The sequence below is a fragment of the Drosophila obscura genome, unplaced genomic scaffold, assembly GCF_018151105.1.
Source record: "Drosophila obscura isolate BZ-5 IFL unplaced genomic scaffold, ASM1815110v1 contig_73, whole genome shotgun sequence".
NCBI classification, from domain to species: domain Eukaryota; kingdom Metazoa; phylum Arthropoda; class Insecta; order Diptera; family Drosophilidae; genus Drosophila; species Drosophila obscura.
In genome coordinates, this window is record NW_024542865.1 from 9,440,329 (window position 1) to 9,460,516 (window position 20,188).

General features: G+C 38.6%; 2 protein-coding genes across 2 annotated transcripts in view; both read left to right on the top strand.

The window, feature by feature from the left end:
- Positions 1-1,647: 1,647 nt before the first annotated feature.
- LOC121405010 (GATA zinc finger domain-containing protein 15-like) lies at positions 1,648-9,953 on the top strand. The gene is made up of 4 exons (XM_041595531.1): positions 1,648-1,705; positions 4,745-4,811; positions 8,533-8,885; positions 9,883-9,953. The coding sequence occupies exons 1-4, from the start codon at positions 1,648-1,650 to the stop codon at positions 9,951-9,953; spliced, it is 549 nt and encodes a 182-aa protein (XP_041451465.1).
- A 4,071-nt stretch (positions 9,954-14,024) lies between these two features.
- The window catches only part of LOC111068680, a 91,540-nt gene continuing 85,376 nt past the window's right edge, over positions 14,025-20,188 (top strand). The window contains exons 1-2 of the mRNA XM_041595457.1: positions 14,025-14,227; positions 18,300-18,526. The gene's annotated coding sequence lies outside the window, so the exon portion shown is untranslated. The remainder of the gene's footprint in view (positions 14,228-18,299; positions 18,527-20,188) is intronic.

Genomic DNA, 20,188 nt, shown 5'->3' on the forward strand with positions numbered 1-20,188 from the left:
ATATTATCACTTGTACTACTCACGCGGATGACTTTACCTTCTGATTAATCTACCCTGCACTGGGTACGTATCTGGGGGATAGGAACAGGGAAACGTTTCTCTCTGTGCCTGGCCCTCTCTTTGCATGGTTTCCGTATGCCATTTACCTTATGCGCTGTCATGTCAGCTGCAACTGTGAATTTACTTGAATATTTCGATTTAGGAATAAATTGGAAATGGAACATAGGAGAGCAAGAGGAGGATTGAGAATGGCAGATGGCAGCTACGATAATGCTCCATGCTCCTTTTTCTTACTCCCTGAATTCCAGCATGTGAAAGTTTTCTGTTTATTTTTTGTCAACATTCTATGCGGTTCTCAGATGTAGAAAAAACTTCGGGAGGATGTAGTTTATTGTTTTTTCTTCCAGCGCCATTTTTCTCCGATGTAAACACTAAAACTTAGATTTAAAATAGAAATATATTGCCTGAAATTATATTATATTATATTATATATAGAAATTAATTTCGAAACACAAAAGCTAATGGAGTTTTCAAGCTTATTCAATAAAATAAATAAATAATAAATAAATAGTATTTTCCAAGAGTCTTTTATGTGCCTTCGGGATACATAGATATTGGTAGATATTGGCCTTCCCTCACCTCCGGCTAACCTATTCATTTTATCCGCCTACACTCTCTCTCTTTGTCTCTCTGTCATTGTCGAAATCGGTGACGATCGCATGTTTCGTGAATGCAATGCTCTCTGGAAATGCTTTACCGTGCTCCTGCTTTTCTCACCTACATACTCTCTCTACAATGCTGACGAAGCTGCCAGCCGAACCGAACCGATAACCTACTGATCGTGCAGTTTTTCCACCCATCGGCACTCTCTCTCTCTCTCTCTCTGTTTAAATAGAAAATTCCATGAGCCGATCGCGCACATTGTTGCACAGTCTTAGAGTCACTGGGGGGCCGCCCCCACGATGAAGCACGAAATGGAAAGTAAAAGAAAACATTAACCGGACAGCCATCAGCGCAAACAGTCGTGAACGAATAACGGGAAATGCGAAAGGCCATCCAGCGGGAAATCCAAAAGATTTGCTCTGCATACACACACACACACAGACACATACACACTCATAATTGTGCTCGTAGTCTCGTATATTATTTTGCTGCACTTAAATGTGAAATTTACTCAAATAATTGCTGCCAAATCGAATGGAAACTGAATGGGAGAGCCGCCAGTGAAAAGTTGAAAGAAAATTCGGATTCGATTGGAGAATTTGTGAGGAAAAAACAAGTGCAACATTGTGCGGTCAATTCGCCATATGAATATCTAGTTTATTTACATGTACGGTACAAATTTACATACATACATATGTATGTACATATGAGATTTTTCCTTATGTCACAGCTTGATGGATAGTTTTCCGTGCGATCCCTGTGTGTAATATTCTTCATACATTCTTTTATTGTGGATTTTGTTTTGGTTTTGGGCTAAAATTAATTTTAGCCATTTGCCGATGCAGTCCGACTGCAGGCCAAATAACGCGGAAAAATGTTCGCCCAGTAAATACATCTTCGGATTGAAGAGTGAAAGCTTCAGAGACATACAAATACGACAGTAAAAAAAAAAAAAAAAAAAAATACCCACTATATAGTGCAATCATGCCGGAAATCTTGAATGCTATGGAAATGGAGGCACCGTCGGAGATTGTGGACATCTGTAAGTTCTTTTGGTTCTTTTTGTTTTCTGTTTTAACTATATTTATTATATCATCAATGATTGTGCCACACATCCGATAATACACTTCCTATTCGGGCTATTCCCATTTGCTGTCAAACTGAATCAAATCATCATCTGAACATAATCTAATGCCAGATGATTGCTGCTTGTATAGAGTTCTGAATTTCATGTACTTACAAAGAACTTTTATGTTATATGTTTTCAGTAAATATATTATTCCCTGTTCAGTCTTTCCTTGTGATCTAAATGTTTTTTGTAGTGCTTTGTCATGGGTCAATTCCTTCCATCTTGAACTTTAAACATTGAAGCAACAAAAATTTACCTATACTACACTGATCCTGCAGCTATAATTTGGTATTTTGTAGACCAGCTGTCATACCCTGCTTTTATTGATTGGGCATACCTTTCAATGCGCTTTTATCTGCATCGATTTTCAGGGACCCGGGTATAATCTTTATTGTCAATATGTATCTATCTACTATATCTAAATACACGGCAAAATACAGAGATAAACAACAGTCTAAATGAAAAACTTTAGTATTCAGCAGCTTTAATTTGATTTTTAGCAATTGTTCGTGTTATTGCTTGATGTTGTATTGAAATTTTGCTAGCTGAGACTAAAAAAAAAGAGAAGAAACGTGTGAGTCGCTTCTGGGGACGCGACTCTACTTTTATGCCCGTACTTAGTCAGTATATAAATTTTTAAGCTTATGATTTATGTAGAATTTTAAAATATTATAAATTTTTTTTTTGCTACATCTGTTATGTACATCTACATCTAACACGTTTATTCTACATCTGTAATGTAGATTATACATCTACAATGTAGATTCTACATCTTCTCTGCGAAAGGTCGCGCATTGCACAGGGCAGAGTGTACGAGTGAGAAAGAGAATGAGTAGCGTGTTCTCTTTATTCTTTATTTTGCATATAATAATTTTCCGATCTGATTCAGATTCGGCGATCTGGTAAATATGGCAATTTTCTACGATACTGCGTTTTTAGTTTTATCGTATCATTAAAATAAAGGAGTCTAGCTCATATAGTCTCTGAGATCTAGGCGACAAACCAGACGGCCAGACGAACAGACGGACAGACAGACAGACGGACAGATAGACAGACGGACAGACAGACAGACATAGACTTGGCTAATCAAGAATCTATACTTTATGGGGTCGGAAACGTTTCCTTCTGTGTGTTACACACATCCACTTTTACCACAAATCTAATATACCCCTTAACTCTTTTCGAGTACGGGTATAAAAAAGACACAAAAGAATTCCCAACAAAGAATTCTTGTTGCTTGTTTGTCCAGCAATTTCGACAGACCGGAATGAGATAAAGAATTTATTTGTATTTGATTTCGAATGCACTTTCCGTTTTACACTCGATTATGTTGAAAGCATTTATACTTTATGCTCCCACGCTGAATACTGCTGAATGGTTGTGTTGCTTTGCTACCGTTGCCACCTGCGGACATCAAAGCGATTTCCAAACACAAAAGCCAGCCACCCACCACACAATTTTTCCCAGCAATATAAAAAGAGTTTCCTCCTGTTCGCACTAGCTTTCCACCATCACCACCACTACCACTTCTACATACTTCGTCAAGTGTTCAGGGCCACCCATCGTGCCGGTAATCGGAATTGCTTGGGATTCGCATTTTGAAATACATTTCTGCCCCCCAAAGAACTCGCATCACATGGCCCTGCAATTGCCTGGCAATTAATTTCATATAACAAGTGCGATTATCATATCTGGATAAATAAATAAAACCCATTATATTATTTAAAACAGCTTAGCGAAGCATCTGCGCTTGAGTGGTACTTACTGTACATATGTATGTACAGTGCGCTTCGAAACTACAAAGCTCCAGATACTGTATATTACGGATAGTAGAATAACATCAGAAAATCGCATGTATTTTATTTAACCGCTCATTGTGCGATTATTGAACAATAAAATTCTGCCACCGATTTTTCAATTTGGATAAAAACCTTCGTGAGATAAAACATTTGTTGTTTGCAATGAAAATTCAATAACAATAAAAATGTAATAGATTTAACCTTTTGCTGCGAGATGTTTATATAAAATACAAAGCACATGGAAAAGAGTTCAGTTTGAAGTATCGTTTATTTTTCCTTTGTTTGAAATAAATAAAATAAAATATTTACGCATAAAGTGAGTCGATGGAAAACCGTAAGAGGAATTTAAATCAATGAATAATTAAATATTTTTTAAAACAAGGAAAAAGGCCATAGTTATATCCGATATGCTATTACCACAACCATATCCGTCCCCCTGTATATCATCAGCATCAAACTGTTCTACCGAAAACCTTTAGAAACCGATTCCCAGACCTTTTATTTTCGGCCTTGCCCTCTTTGCTCTGGTCTCCATAAAACGGAACAAGTTTCTTTTATTTTTGCGCTAAAGCGGAAATCATAAAAAAAAGAAAAGACCGAGAAATCGTATATGTTTTTCGGAAAAGAACTCAAAACTTTCTGCTCGCTATATATGTGTGTGTGTTTATTATTGTTTATTGTCTGGTTGCCCCCGTGTGTAGGAGAGTGGAGGGGGGTGAATGCGAAATCTGTTCATTTAGCTGTCAGTCCCCCCAGGCGCTGTCTGGAATGGATCTCAATCTCTGCCCACTGCTGTTTGATCGATTTCCAACGTTGCAGAAGTCCGAAATGGGGCCAATGACAGATGCAAAACAATATTACACTCTGCTGCACGAAAATTATTTTTCCATTCAGAAGTAGATGCCTCTCGGTTGGAAGTAAACAGTGGTTCCAAACAATATAAACCAGTCAAGTAAAACTAAAATTTTAAAATATATTGAAAGAACTAACAGAAGTTATTAAAAATAAAGCTATTCAAATCATTAAAATAAAGCTATTAAACATAAAGCCAACTGTTTATAATTCATATATAATTACTGTATAAAACCAAAGTTTACTCAAGAAAAATCTGTGGTATTTCCACAACTTAAAACATTTTCACATTTACTGGCAGCAGATGGCGCCGCACAGGAAGGTGTTTCCCCTGCCATAAAGTTCATCAAGTTCACAGATCCCTCAACGTAATTACATTTTGGATTGATAACTCACAGAGGCATAAATCTTGCCCACAATATATTTATTTCTATCTTTATCGGGAGCGTGAGAGACGGAGGAGTGGCATTGAGCGTAGAAATGACCTTGATTCGGGACAATTTATGGCTGATTGGTGTGGTTTATCCATCACACTGCAATTGCCAGTAGCCACAGCCCCGGTCCCTGTCGCAGTCGCAGAGTCCCGAAGCGTTGAGACGTGAAACTGAAATGCTGAAAAGTTGAAAGCCGAAAACCAAAACCAGAGATCTAAACAATGTCTGGAACATGTTTCTATTGCATATAGCAATTTTGTTTAGATTGCGTCCCGTTTCTCGTCAGAAATATATGTACATACATATATACATGTGTACATATATTTTGCCTCTATCTAAAGAGAACAATTTACATGGGCGGTACGTCGTGGTACAGGAGCGGGACAGGAGGCGTGTATTTATGCATATCATTAATATAAATATTTTGGCTCTGGCTTTTCGCATGCGATTTTATGAGTTTCTGTAAATTTCTTTTTTGCTTATGTTTGGTTATAAAATTACTTGTTTTTCGAGCTGAATTATAACAATAATAATTGTTTGGCCATTTGGCCTCTGTGGCGAATAGATATAAACCCCACTAGGTACATCCCATGCATATGGTAGCACGAGTAGTAAATGTCTATGGGGAGTATAAGCAGAGCGCAAGTTTAAACCAGATTTTCCTCTATCTGGAAATACCTGGAAAATGTTTTGTGCGCTTCTTGAACTATTTGGCATTGGATCATGTCGATGCGTAGAAATTATGGCAATACGATTTTGCATACTTTTTCGCATTCCTGGAACAACCCAAAAAGGGATTCGTTACAGAATTTCCCCTGAGAAATTATTTTCCACTCATTTTTGTCCAATACATTGAATTGAAATTGTTTCTTAATTTTCCATTTTAAAACCATTTCTAATCAATTTTGAAATACGTCTGCAATCCAATTCCATCATAGTTGGCGTTATTGCCTTTATGGCATTAACAATGTTCAAAATGTTTGGCTGTTTATCGTTTTCTGTCTCATTTTTAATGGGGCGCAAATTTACAGTCCTAACGCTTAAAGCCCCCAAGTCCCCATGTGCCTCTCTGAGCAATAATCATAATAATAATAATTGCAAGTGCTCTCTGGTCATTTGTTTAAATCAAATGCAAAATACGAATATTGATGCACAATTAACGGCTCGCAGACTGCGCTAAAAGCAATTCAATGCTGCCACACATTTTCCATAGACAAATTTTGATGCTCTTGCAGTTCGAAGACCAAAAATAAATTAGTGCTTCCCCAAAGCAAATTGCTGCAATAATTTCGAACGATAATGGAGTGTTTTGCTAGCTTTGTGCCAGCCTAATTTGCAATTATAAAAGTGCTGAAATTGATTAACTCTCGCAGCTCTGCGTAAAATTATAATAAACCGAAGTTCATAAATTGCAGAAATCTCTCAAAGTGCTGTACTCCCACATTTTAGAAACATGACATTTTTATATATTTTTTTGCGCGAAGTCTTTGGGTTAAGTTGATATTGGGTTGGCTTAAGAACAGCTGCATATAAAATATATCAGTTAAACCATAATTACCTCTTCAAGGCGTTTCCGAGTACAAATGTATTGTCAATATGTTGGGTATTGATTAACTTTTGCATTAATGTCATCAAGTTAAATGTGCACAAAATCGGTATGAAAAAAAGCATAAAATAAAAATTCGAGCATATTAAAAGGGCATTTTAGAACTTTCGTAACGATAAAAAAATACAATAAAAAAAATCCACATTTGCCCCCTTTTGGACCACGCCCAGCCTGTTGCACTGCTCTTGTCGGGTGCGACATTTGTTGCCACTTCGGAGCCACAAAAAACTATGCAACAAATAAACACGACCAGCAACAACAAGTGCAGCATCGTAAGAGAAACAAAACCGCACCACTGTGGCACGAAGGGGGAGGCTGCCTGCTGCTGCTGCATTTGGCTGAAAGCCAGAAATTAGCCAACCATGTCGTGGGGCAGGAGATGGGGATGGGAACGGACTGATGTCAAACATGGGCGTAGTGTAGAGGGTCTGCCCACACTCAACAGATCTTCTCTCGACCTATGTACGCTTCTCGAGAGCAGCTCAGGTCCAAACAAAGGTCTCTCCTTTATCCCCTTCTCTCTTCCCATCCAATCTTCCTCTCTTCCACTGTGCATATTGCAACAAGCTCCGTTGCAGCTTGCAACAAGCTAAGCAGCTGGCTGAGTAGATAAATCAAATGAATTGCATTTGTGGCAAAGGGAAGATGACAGTCCAAAAGCTGTTGAGATGATAAGTAAGTGGAGTCTGAGATTCTTTTTCGTGTATTTGCCCAGCACTTTCCCTCGGATGCTTTCACAACACTTGATTAGCCGAAGAGCTATTAGCTTTCTTTAGTCCATTCACAGTTGTTGGATGTGTTGCCATGAAATAAAAGTTGGGGTGGAATAATAATATAAACTATGGGGAAAGATAAAATAACTTGCTTTGGATGCTAAGGTTTTGAGTAATAATTCAATTAAAATAACCAAAGATGATATAAGATCTGCATTCAAGAAATTCAATCAATAGAAAAGGATTTATTAAAATACAGAGTAGCGCAGGGAAATAACAACCATCACTGCTCCTACATACATACATAAATATATTCATAGGTCTCTGAAATGCTTCTGGCTTCCATATGCACACATTTCGCTATACGAGGATATAGTTTGCTTCATAGTTTGCTTACTTAAATTATTCCTTAAGCTTCCTTATCCTGCCCATCAATTATTTGATCACATATGTGTGATCTCCCGCTCTCCCAGATCTTATAGAGTTTAAAATTTCCAGTGAAACTTTTTCCCTTCTTCAAACACTTGGGCATAGACTGAGATCTGTGTAGTATGTCGTACTATGTAGCATCCACTCAACCAGCGCAATGTGGTGTGTTGTGATTTTCTGGTCTATTCATTTTTAGCCCATTTACGACAACTCGTGAGCAATTTACCCAACACTGGCTGAGCGGCAGCTGAGCAAATTGCATTTCGTACACCATTTTCCAGCACTCAAAGTGCAATCCATGCACTTTTAGCAATACAACAAAAATTTATTTAATTTACGCTTAGGTGGCAGGGCAAATGCTCTGCCACGGTAGCTAGAGAGGAGGGCCACAGGCAGATAAATGGAGAGAGAGAGGGGGAGAGGGAAAGGTAACTCGAAAGAGAAAAGCAACATAGACAGAGTGGGAGTTGATTTTCACCTAACATTCCACCCCATTCGCTTGGATTTGGCACATTTGGCACAGTGCCTTCGATATTTTTCGTCTCCGAATGATTTACGGGATGATGTGTGAAAAAAGAAAGGGGAGCGGTGGTGAGGGGAAAAGCTGCAGCGAGATGGAGAAAAGTCAAGCGAAAACTTGTCAAAAACACATGGGAATGAATTTCTCGTAGGCGAAGAGGGTGAAAGGGTAGTTTTCCATTTGCTATTTGATGATGGCTTTGATGGTCGAATTTGTGTCTGGGATTTCATTTTATTTTCGAATTGAATTCTATTTCCGTTTTGTATTTCTTTTCACAGCAGCTGTCAACGTTATTACTATCATCAACACCAACAACAACAGCAACCACAGCAACCACAGCAACAACAGCCACAACATCAACAACACCAACAACACCAACAACACCAGCAATACTAACAACAATACCAACAACGTTAACAATAATAACAACAACAATAACAACACCAACAACAATACTGAAGTGGAAACAGAACTTGGCCCGGGCGAACTTCAGCTTCAACAACTTCACCAACAGCAACTGCAATCGCTTCAACTTCAACAACAACAACACCAATTGTCACCACATTTTGTCACCATTCCCCTGCTGGAGCGTCGCCGCCGCAGCCGCAGTCACAGCCACTGCCGCATCGCACCCCTGGCGCCCATCATTTGCATCCAGAACGGATCCCATCCTGAGGAGCTCGTCCAGCTGTCGCGGTCGCGTTCCTGCTTTCTGCGCGTTCGCAAGAGCTTCGCCAAACGTGAGTTGAGTCCAGTGAACCCATCTATCCGTACCCCACTCCTGCTTCATAACTCAAACGCCTCTATCGTGGTCATCTCTCTCTCTCTCTGACCAGGTTAACCACAATCACAATGAATGTGAAAAAGCGAATTGAGCTATGGAAATTTTATTGATTGAGGTTTGGCAGAGAAACAGTGGTATGGAGCATAAAGGAGCCGTAAAGTAGCAGCGGAACTACCAGTTTAATGTCTCAAAGATAGTCGTGGGATTTTAAGAATATATTCTCAGTTTTCAGACATTTGTTATAGCTAAGCTGGGTTTGCTTTGCCTTTGTATTTAAGGAATAAATTCGATCTTCGGATCGTTCTTTGGTATGTCATTCGTTTTTGTATCCGTACAAAATCGAGCGGATATTTAAACATAGCTCCCATCTTTACAATTATTGTACCATTTCTACCTTTCACCTGCAAGGATAAGAGTTTTTGAAGAGTTTATAGAAAAAATATCAGTATTTGCCTAAATTAATATTTAAATTTATATAAGACCGAGTGATACCTTCTAGGGCACTTTCATTAGGCAGATTATGGGGTTAACCTGGTCAAAGAGGAGCCACTCTGCCACTGCACTACGAGTTTAATTTCCTTCCTTTTTTTTTAAATCTACCCAAGCCAAAAAAATGGTACTCGTATATATTTATCTTTACCGCCCTGCACTTCCATTTAACCCTTTAACCGTCTATTTTCACTTACCCCAATCTATGTTCCCACTCGCTCCCGCTCTATGAACGAGTATTGAGGATGAGGATGGGAATGGGTATGGGGCCAGCACTTTAACTCTGTGTCAGCGCTTTTAATTGAATTGCAGTGATTTCTCGTCATTTTGTTACTGTTTTTCGCTGCTCTTTTTTGGCCGTGGGACGTCGCTCCTTTCGGATATTGTTGTTAACCCCTTGGCTGTATCTCTCTTAAATCGTTTTCTTGTTTTCTTTCTCTCTGTTTGTCGCACTTTTTCCACAGTTTTTGGCAAAATCATGGGCAGCAATAATCCCAGCGAAGCGGATCGATATGACTATTATGACTGTGAGTAAAATGCAAACTCATTTCCATATCATATTTTCCTTACCTATTTTCTCCCTTTTTTTGCGCTCTCTTCGATTATCGTTCAATATACATTTTTTTATGGGGATTTTACTTTTCTTCTTTCATTTTTTTATATTATTTTTTCCTTCTTTGTTTCTGTGGGGAAAAATACAATCAAGTGGGAGTTGGGATGAGGTTGGGGTTTGGGATTGCATGGGCGGAGAAGGTAGGTAGATTGAATGGAAATCTGTCAGTCATTAAGCATCAAGTACGCAATTGACGGGGAGATAAATGGATACACTTGCACGATGTGCATCTCATATTATACATATATATGTGTTTGTATGTGTGTATGTAAATATACACGTTGGTTGACTTACAAACAGTGAAAACTCTTGTGGCGTACTGATCTCCGGGGAGTACTTTCTACTGGGTCGAGCAAAATAATTACTACAACTCGATGCGCGATTTATAAATTAATTTGCGACAAACTAAGGTAAGGTACGATGTACATATGATTGAAAATTTGAAAAGGATGGGAATGCCAGCTTGTAGTTTATGTAAGGCGCTGACACTTTCAATTAAAGCAGCAGAACTATATCAGATGGGCATTAAATCTGCTTCTCCCTTGAGTGTCTGCCCAAGAGAATCCCCACTGTGCACTTTTGCGGGAGATGTGGCATCTCGATATTCTTGATTGTCAGAGCATCGACTGCTTTCGTGGAGTGCCAATTATTGAATAAGTGCAATGAATGTCGAATTCGTTTCTCTTCAAGCGCTGAATTTTCGTGCATCACAATTGAAGTCAGACAACGTATATGAATCTGTATCTATTTGTATCGAAAATCGGTTGAGTTAATCGTCTGAAAGAAACATTAGTTACTTTACAAAAGTAAGATACGGACACATGTTGCTCCTACGCGAAAGAGTTCCCCATGATTTCCCATTGATTGATTTGGAGGCTAAATAGCTCATGAAAGTGCAGAGACGCTTGGAGGAGTGAAGCAGCAACACAGTTTAAACTGGGCAGTCTCTATGCCACTATGTTCGAGTGAATTCGGCGCAAAGATACAAAATCTGCTCAACAGAGATCGTAAGAAAGGCCTTAAGCGGAAGGTCACTCTAATGATCCCTTTCACCACTCGGCCTGGGGGACATTAATGAACATCTTTGTGGAGCACATAGCATCTCCCATATGGAAAACTATCCGAACAGGCATGTCGAAATCATATTGGATGTCTGACTATATACACAGTTTGATACATTGCTCTGAACATTGTATTATTCTCTCAATGTCTATTTTTTTTTAGGCTTTTTATGCTTTATGCGTTCACTTCAACTCATTTTTGCATTTGTGTCTGACTTCCTTCTGTCTCCTTCTGTGTGTGTGTGTGTTTGTGTGTGTATTGTCTGTCCCTGCTCTGCCTCTTCTGTCTTCATCTGTCGCTGAATGTGCCTGTCTCTGTGGCACTTCAAATTGCGGCAAGTGAAAGCTATAGCAGAAAATCAATAAGACACCAGAGACAGTGAATGTGGGAAGCAGAGGGAACGCTCAGAGTTAGGGAGCCTAAGCAGGAGCAGGAGCCGTAGAAGGAGCCAGAGCAGAATGGTTACACGGGGTGGTTCCCAGAGCATAAGTACTATTTATGTTGGTATCTAAATATCTACACTCATCTGTCAAATATCACGTTTCCTGTTTACACTTCTTGCTGCCTCAATATGCCCAGGGATTCCCCTATTCTCCTCTCTCTCTCTCTCTTTTACTCCTTCTCTGCTGCTTCCCCTTTTACTCCGATATTTCTCTGTCTTTATCCTCAGAAGCACCTCCTTTTGGCAGGGTTCTGTGCTCTTCTGTGTTTGTATTTGGCATGTTGAGTGTTGAGTGGCATTTTCCTTTTCCCTACTCTTGCTACTCACTTTTCCCCCGCGTTTGTGTTGTGTTGTCGTTGCTGTTTTTGTTTGTTGCTTCTACCAAATGCAAACAACAAAAACAGGAACAACCGCCCAACAATAAACTCAACTGCCAAAAAGTTGGGGCATGCCACACGCGTACAACAAACAGAATACCAAACATTTTCACCAAACCTACAATTTATGCACAAAAGCTAAAAAGCAAGTTGTCTCTGTCTTCTCCTCTGTATCTGTATCTGTCTCTTTCTCTGCCTCGCTTTTTCTCCTGTCTGTTTTCACATTTCATTTCTCGTTTCTCGGAGTTCCTCCGTGTGAAATCAATAATTTGGATTTAATAAAAAATGAAATGATGCGTCTCAAATTTGAGAAGCTTTTTAAAGTTCTCCAAATTTACAAAGGTCTTTAATATGCCGAAATTCTTTGAATAACAGAAAAGGACGTGTAGAGATTTAAAATATCTGAGGGAAAAGACAAGCATATTGAAATTGTGCTTAAAAAAACAAATTTAATTTCTAATAAAATAAATGAATAAGCAAAATTATAAGCCATAATAAGATTCCCATTTAAAACATAAAAAAAAACAAAGTTAATCATAAAAATTAATTTAAAGCGAATTGTATGTATGTATCTAAAGTGTATACAAAGTGTTTACAATAAATAAAAATTTTTTTTAATAATAAAAATATATATAATAGTCATATAACACAAAGAGCAATTAAAAATATTTATTTAAAAAACAGAACTTTGTGCTAAAGTGTCTGGACATCCATTAATAAATATTAACCACGATTAACCATAGCGAACATTTTAAAAAGTTACCAGAAACCACAGAACAAAACAAAACCTGACCCAATGAAATGGAAAAAAACATTAGCGTTAAAAATATTATAAATATTATTAAAAACCAACTATATCGACTGAATATAGAATATATTCGAATGGAATAGCAAAATAAATGACTGATTAAAATTCTCCTTCCCTGAAAATGTCTTGGTATGTAATTGATTTGCGTTTGTGCGCGTTTTAGCTTATGCCCGAAACTTTAATGGTTTATAATTCCCAGTTGGTGTTCCATTTACAACATGAAATTGATTCCTTTCCCCCACCCCATATGAGGGGCCACACGTGTCCGTCGCCCCCTGAGCATCTCATGTGGCAGAGCTATCATCGGGAGGAGAACATTTACATGCGAATTTGCCAAATGTCATTTAGATGTTTTGACAATCGAAGGAAGGCAGCTCAAGTGTGCATACGAAAACAATCGATTTGGGGCAACTGGGAAAACAGCCATACGAGTATGTGTACGTGGGCATTCGCTTATTTTATCTCCCTTTTTGTTTTCTTTTATTTTTGTTCGCACATTTCTTTGACCCTCTTCAAGTGCCAGAAAAGTGTTTGCCTACTTCTAGGCGCTGGCAGCAAGAGATACAGAGAGAGGGAGAGAGAGAGAGCGTTCTCCAGAAATAAACGATTCAAAATCTCTGGAAGTTTTCCAGAATAAGAGCCGAAAAATTAATTTACTTTATTTATTGGAAACAGCTGCTGCTGCTGTAGCTAGAAAACGTTCACTTAATTTTGAGCGAAAAGAGGGAGAACTTTCCGTTCTATTATTTATTTGTATTTTTTGTATTTTCTTATGTTATTTGGCACTCTGACAATGGGATAATGAGTACTTTCCACCCTACCCCAAGCGAGCCCAACTCAGCCTCTCTTCTCCGCGCCTGTCCGAGTTGCTAAGCAACAGGTAGGCCCACAATTTGGCAAAAAGAGAAGCAAAAAACGGTAATGTTCTCCGCAGTCATGGCTAAAATCAGCCCAGATGCCAGCGCGTTGCCTCGCGAGCCGAGCTGTGGGCTCGTGGCTCGTGGTGCCTACGGTTTCGCTTTCGTTCGCTGCGTCAGGGAAATTTGTGCTCCGCTCGAAAAAATGTCCCCGCTACAAGCAACCAGGAAAATCTCTCGCATGCGACAAGGCCGAAAGAGGAGATGGTCAAAGAGGAGCCGAGCCGGAAGGGGCACAGATGCGAAACCAAAAACCGAAACCGAAACACTTTCCGCACTCCGTCACCGTCTCGTTGCCGCCTCGCCTCGTCGCGTCTCGGCATCGGCTGTGGCTGTGGCATCGTCGTCTCCGCTTCACAGTGTGGCACACTGGCACACTCGCTGCTCGATTCCGATTCTGATTTCAGTTCTCGTTCAGCTTCGCCGACGGCACGACGTGTTCCATAGAAAACTAAGAAAATCACCTCAAAACAACTAGGGAAATTGTCGTGTTGTTCTTCGGCGCGGGCCAGGCATAGACGCAAATTGGAAACTTTCAAACATCCAACAAAATTCTGTTAAATTGTTTAAATAAAACAACAATTTCTTGTGTGAGTTCTACGTCCTCTGAAATTTGGGATATTTATTTTTTTTCGGTGACTTCAATTAAAGGTTAACACAGGCAATCAAAATTTGCATATCGCAACGAAATTCAATTGGAAAAGTTTGAGTATTTTGGAAGAGTTTTTCTCTTGGCATTTTTATTGTAGTCTTTTTTTTTAAGTGCAATAAACAGAATATAACGAAATAAAAGTTATTTAAGAAACTAAAAAAAAAATAATAATACAATAAATAATATTATAAATTAACAAGAAAGCTAAGCTATACAAATTCTATTTAAATTATATATATATATACCAAATTTCGAAATTGTTTCAAACAAAAGTAAGCTTCAGCCCGAACCCTTTTTAATGATTACGATGGCAAATTAAATAGTGTAAGCCTATTCACCTGACTAAATCGGCTTAGCACCTGGCCGCAATCAGCCAGCATCATGTTTTGGGGGCACATGCATCAATCCTCTTGTTGTTTGGCCAAAAATGAAACCATTCGAGCTTAAAGTGTTAATTCCCAAAATGTTTGAGGCCCAACAGCACCAGTGCCAGTCCGTGGGCCAGCTCCTGTCCCAGCCCCAGCCTCCGGCGATTCCCATTGCTGTTGCATGTGTGTGTGTGTGTCTCTCTCGGTCTCTGGAGAATTGCTTTGTTCCACAGAAAGCACTTGGCCCAAGTCTGGGAAAATTGTTGCTGCTAAATTAATTACAATAGCTGCCTGGTGCCTGCCCGCCCGAAAGCCAAGCAATTAAAGGCTTAGACCCTGTATATACCCTGTAAATGATCATTGTCTCTTAGTGGGCTACCTGAAAGTATGCTATGGACATTTGAAATTCGATGATAATTCGATGGAGTGCTTTTAAAGATGAAATTGATTTCTCTCTTAATTCATAAATATTCTCAAAAGTAAAGTTAACTTCAAATTGAACTAAATAAATGCTAAGCTTTAATGACGACATTTACAGGGTTTTCAGCAATGAAAAAAACAAACAAACAAAATGCTCAGAATAATAATATTTCAATAAAACAATCGAGGTAGCAGCAGTCTCAGTATCTATCCAATATTGTAGGCTTTCAAGTTCGAGTTCAATAACCAAAATTACATTAAAATAAATTGTGCTGCAATTTTAGAAACCTATAAAACATTGCTTTTAATGGTTCCACTTATTCTATATAAAATAAAATAAAATAAAATATCTAAAAATTTGATTGCAATTCGAATAATTTTATATGGCTTCTGGAACTACTATAAGATTTTAATTACATACTTAGAAACAAATTAAAAGTACCCCTTGAATATCACTTAAAAGTGTGCAGTATTAATAAAAGGAATTCCATTTAAATAAGATGGAGGTCTGGAACAGCAGAACACTCAGTAATTATAGATTCAAAATAGATACAAAGAATCTTAACTTAAGAACTGCTTGCCTTGAAATTCCTCGTAAAATATATTCGCAATACATATAGCAATTTCAGAGTACTCTGTAGAGTGTCCTTCGCCTTCCCGAAAGTGTGGAATGGCATTCCCATAAAATTCCCGAAATTTCCGTTCCCATTTCAGGGTACGCTGTCGCTTGCCACACGCGCTATCTCTGCCTTCACCTCTGCCCCCTGTCCTGGATCGACAAACATTTCTAATTGTCTCTGCCCTGGTCTCTTTCGCCCCGCCCACTCTCCGCCCGTTCTCCAGTCAAGTGAGCCCTCTCACTTGTTAAATATTTAAGCTGCTTGGGCGTTTTAGTTTCAATTTTTAATTAAGAAAAACAAAACAAAACGCTAAGCAACACCAACTGAAACCAGAAGAAGAAGCGCAAGAAAAACCCCGCTCTAGACGAAAAGAAAAAAGTGACAAGCCCACAGGAAAAATGTGTGTGGGTAAAAAAAGAGAACACCGTTTGAAGCACTTAATTGCATTTGGCGTGTTTAACGTGCAGCTGCCTCGTCGCATAATTATCAAAAATGTTGCTCATACGCCGTGTGGCGTTTGAAACACACAAACGGTTGTGCATTCGCTTATGAATGCATGTGGGTATGTGTGTGTGTGTGTACAAGTGTGCGTTGAAGCGCATTTGGTTTTGGCCAGCTGCATCCCCGCCGCCCGGCACTGCCGGGGGGAATCCAAGCCCTTTTTTTGGCATTAGAAATATTACACATACGCCACTTGGGTCGCAGCTGTGCGCGGCATTGCGGAATGGAAATGTCTGCGAAAAGCGTACTGGAAATTTATGAAAATTGCCGCATTAAAGCCAGCGGCGAGACAGCCACAGCCCCTGCTACGGCCACTGCTAAGCTTCCTCTGAATTGTTGTCTGATTATTTATAAAGCGTTTGCTGGGCTTCCTAATTAAATATGGTTATTCTAGTAATTCATTTTAATAATTAAAATTTCGTTGGGAGAAGCAGTACGGTAATGGCTGCCGATCTTAAATAACAAAGTTGTCTGATTGGTTAAAAAACACTTCGCAGACTTCTTCATTATAGCTATACTAGTTGGGGAGAGAGACAAAAAACAAATGAAAGGTCATGCAGACTTTTCAAGGATCCAGAAATTTTATTTTGCTTTCTGGGTTTCCCTTCATACAAAGAAACCCCTAAAATTGTGCAACCTGATGCTGAGAACACAAGATGAGCATTTATTGCTCAATGCAAATAGCAAAGCAAACAATTGGGGGAAATAATGAATATTCTTTGGACATAAGAGCTCTGTGCTGCAGCAGGACAATTACTGAATTCTGGTGAAAAATTAGAGCTCAGGACTGACTGTGGTTTGTACTTCAATCACAACTGGAAAACCAATCTGCGTTAGTGTTGGGAGATATCGAATTTCCACTCAGCTCCAGGGCAGGTTCTGTTGGCTTTCAGAGCTCCAGTCGGTGTCCAGCCTGACTTTACCTTTGATACTCGTACAAAGCTCTGCCCAGCACTTGAAGCCGTTTCTCTCGTCGTTTGGCCTTCCCCATATCCGTCTGCCGTCTCTTGTCTGTCACTCAACTTCGAATGAACCTAATGCAAATCTGATTGGCTCAAAGGAGGAAATTCGGTGCTGAATGCAAGACTCTGAAGGCCAGATAGATGCTGCTCTTGGCCATCATTTGAGATCCATTCGGAGGCCAAGAGAGAAGAGTGAGCTAAAAACTTGTGTGTGGCTCATGCAGTCGATAAACATTATTTGTTGATTTTCGTTAGGTGTTTGATGCCACACAGAATACAAGATAGGGAAAGATGGAGAGAGGTGTAGGGCGCGGGACACTCATTCGCTTATGGCACATTTTCATTCATAAGAGAAATTTGTTTAGCCTTTTTGTGCAATTTTTCATCGTTTTTATTGCATAAACAAAAACTGGCCGTTTTTCGCCCGAAAAATGTAACGAAAGGAACTAAAATTAAAATTGTGATTTGGGTGTAATTTTGTGTGGTTGAAGGTGGAACCACCTTTGAACCACTGCACCACAATTTATGTGGATAAATATTTGCCCCTGCCGCCAATGCATATTGTTATTATTTGTATAGTGTTTCGGATTGATGCAGGCTACGATGTAGCAGGCGCTAAGCAGTTCGAGTATTTCCGGGAATCGTTCCCACAGATTGCAGTACTCATTCATCCGACTGTTTGCGATTTGGCTAAAATTCCACGCATACGTTTGGCTATCGCAACTAAGGGTACATATTTTTTGTGTGGTTTGCTCATGAAATTAAAGATTGTTTAAAAAATATTTAATAAATACTGAGAAAGTCAACTAGCACAGAAGAGAAATTTCTGTGCGCTGTATTCCTTCCATATCTTGTTTTTGAGTATGTTCAGTATTTTTAAAATGATTCTTTTCTACTTTAGATTTTTTACAGACTTTTATATATGTATGTCCCATTTTGGGTATAAAATTTTTGTGCTTCCCTTTGCTGGAGTTTATTTTTGTGGCTATTTTTTTTGTATTGCAATCAAAATGAAAAAATTTTCACAAAATGTCCAAAATGTCAACCGCAATGAATAAATTTGTATGCAATTAATTATTGAATCAATTAAATATACTAACAAACAAACGAAATAAACATTTTTGTGTCATAAATCATAGATGGGATCTTAAAAACCCCAAGAAATTTTAAAACAAAAAAAAGAAAACCAAAAACACGACTTAAAATAAAATCGTAGAAATATAATAAAAAACCGATCCATGAATGTGTCTAGTGTATTTGGGATGTCAGGCATTTGATGGATTTGTGTCACCAATAAGCTGAAAATTAAGCCCATAAATCAACAATAACAACAACAAAAGCCAACTACAAATCTAACCATCAGCGGGTGAGTAGCCAAATAAGTAAATTATTAATGAAGCCGTGCGATGCAAAAAAACAAATAACAAAAAAAGATTAAATAAAATACAATTTAGTATATTATATAAGGAGAATTCCAGCAGCGAGTGCATACAATTGCTCAACACACAGATACTCACAAAAACACCAACACACTGGCATTGCATTAATCACCACTAAAAAGTCAACAATCCAAAACGACAACAACAACTTCAAAAACTGCAACATCTACAACATTAAGTTGTTTGTTGTCCTTCGCTTTGATTGTTTTATTTATCTACTGGTTTTTTTCGTTGCAAAAATATTTACAATTCTTTGACGGCAAATATTTGGGCTTAAAGGTTGAACGAGAGAAAGGGGGGGAAAGTGGGGCTAGCCAGAGCTCCGCATAAATGCGGCCATAGATGGGAAAGATTGAGCTGAGTCTGCCGCAGACATGCGGAAGCAAATGTTGCAGCAGATCGTATAACATATTTGTTCTAACTACGAGTATATTAACATGAATCACAATTTACTGGACGAAGCTTTGCTGGAATGCAAAACAAAAGCATTCCAATGTTGGAATGCCAGGAAGCCATTTTGGAATCCAAAGGGAATTTTCTCATATTATATGCAGCTCCTATAGCGCATGCGATATCTTTTAGCTTATACCCGTAAAAGGATAATCATTTCCATGATAAGTACACTTTGAATGGTACTGGATGTTTGTTAAGAAAAAATACAACAACATTTTTGAAGTTTCTCTATTTATTTGCAAATTAAAATGTTCAATTTAATATCGATATCTTCAAATTCTCAGAAATTTTCAGGTCACAAGCTATATTTTATTGTAGTGTATTTACTATTAAATTTGTAAATGCATAGAATTTGATTGAATATTCCACTTTGGATTTGGTCTCTGGCTCTCAGCATTTATTTAATATACTTTTTTGTGATGGTTTCTACTATCTCTGTGATGACTCGCGCCGCGCCTCTTCTTCTGGCTTTTGCTTTTGGCCATGAGAGAACATTTTTATGAAATTAGTCAAATGCACGAGACGATGGCGAAAACAACATTTTGTCAGCCAATGCGATGTAATGCACAATAAAATAATATAAATAATAAAAGAGCCGCCAGAGGGGACCCCATTAAGACGGTGGATGGGGGACATTGGGTGGTGGGCATGCGAGTACGTACTTACGTATGTATGTATGTATGTAGCAGTATATGTTTTGTATATGATAATATGCCCAGGAGATTACTCGAATATAATTTATTAATATGTCAAAGACATGTTCTTGGGTTTGTTTTTGTTTGTTTTTTCTACTTCCTGCCCCCACTTGTACGCTCTCTGTTCGTCCTATTCCATTTATTTTTCTTCCTTTTCCACTAATTCTTCTTCGTCGCATTCGTTTTCCTGATTTTTGTACAAAACAAACTTGTTAATGCCGCCTGCCGCATAAGACAAACAAGAATGAATGAGCAAGTAAAAGCGCCCGCCATTCAGCAAGTGGGGGAAGAACATTCGGAAGGGGACATAAAGATACGCCAGAAAGGAAATTCAATTCAAACTCAAACTTTCCGGGAACTACTCGTATTGTAGCTCCCATTATGGTGTAGCTCCTCCTCACCAAAGTGGGAGTTCCTTGTAAATGAAGTGAATTAAAAAAC

Bases quoted from the DNA above. Each gene is read 5' to 3' on its own strand.
- LOC121405010 (XM_041595531.1), top strand. From the start codon at position 1,648: ATGCCGGAAATCTTGAATGCTATGGAAATGGAGGCACCGTCGGAGATT. The intron at 1,706-4,744 runs GTAAGTTCTTTT...ATTTACTGGCAG, and splicing joins GTCGGAGATTGTGGACATCT to CAGATGGCGCCGCACAGGAA. The intron at 8,886-9,882 runs GTGAGTTGAGTC...CTTTTTCCACAG, and splicing joins TCGCAAGAGCTTCGCCAAAC to TTTTTGGCAAAATCATGGGC.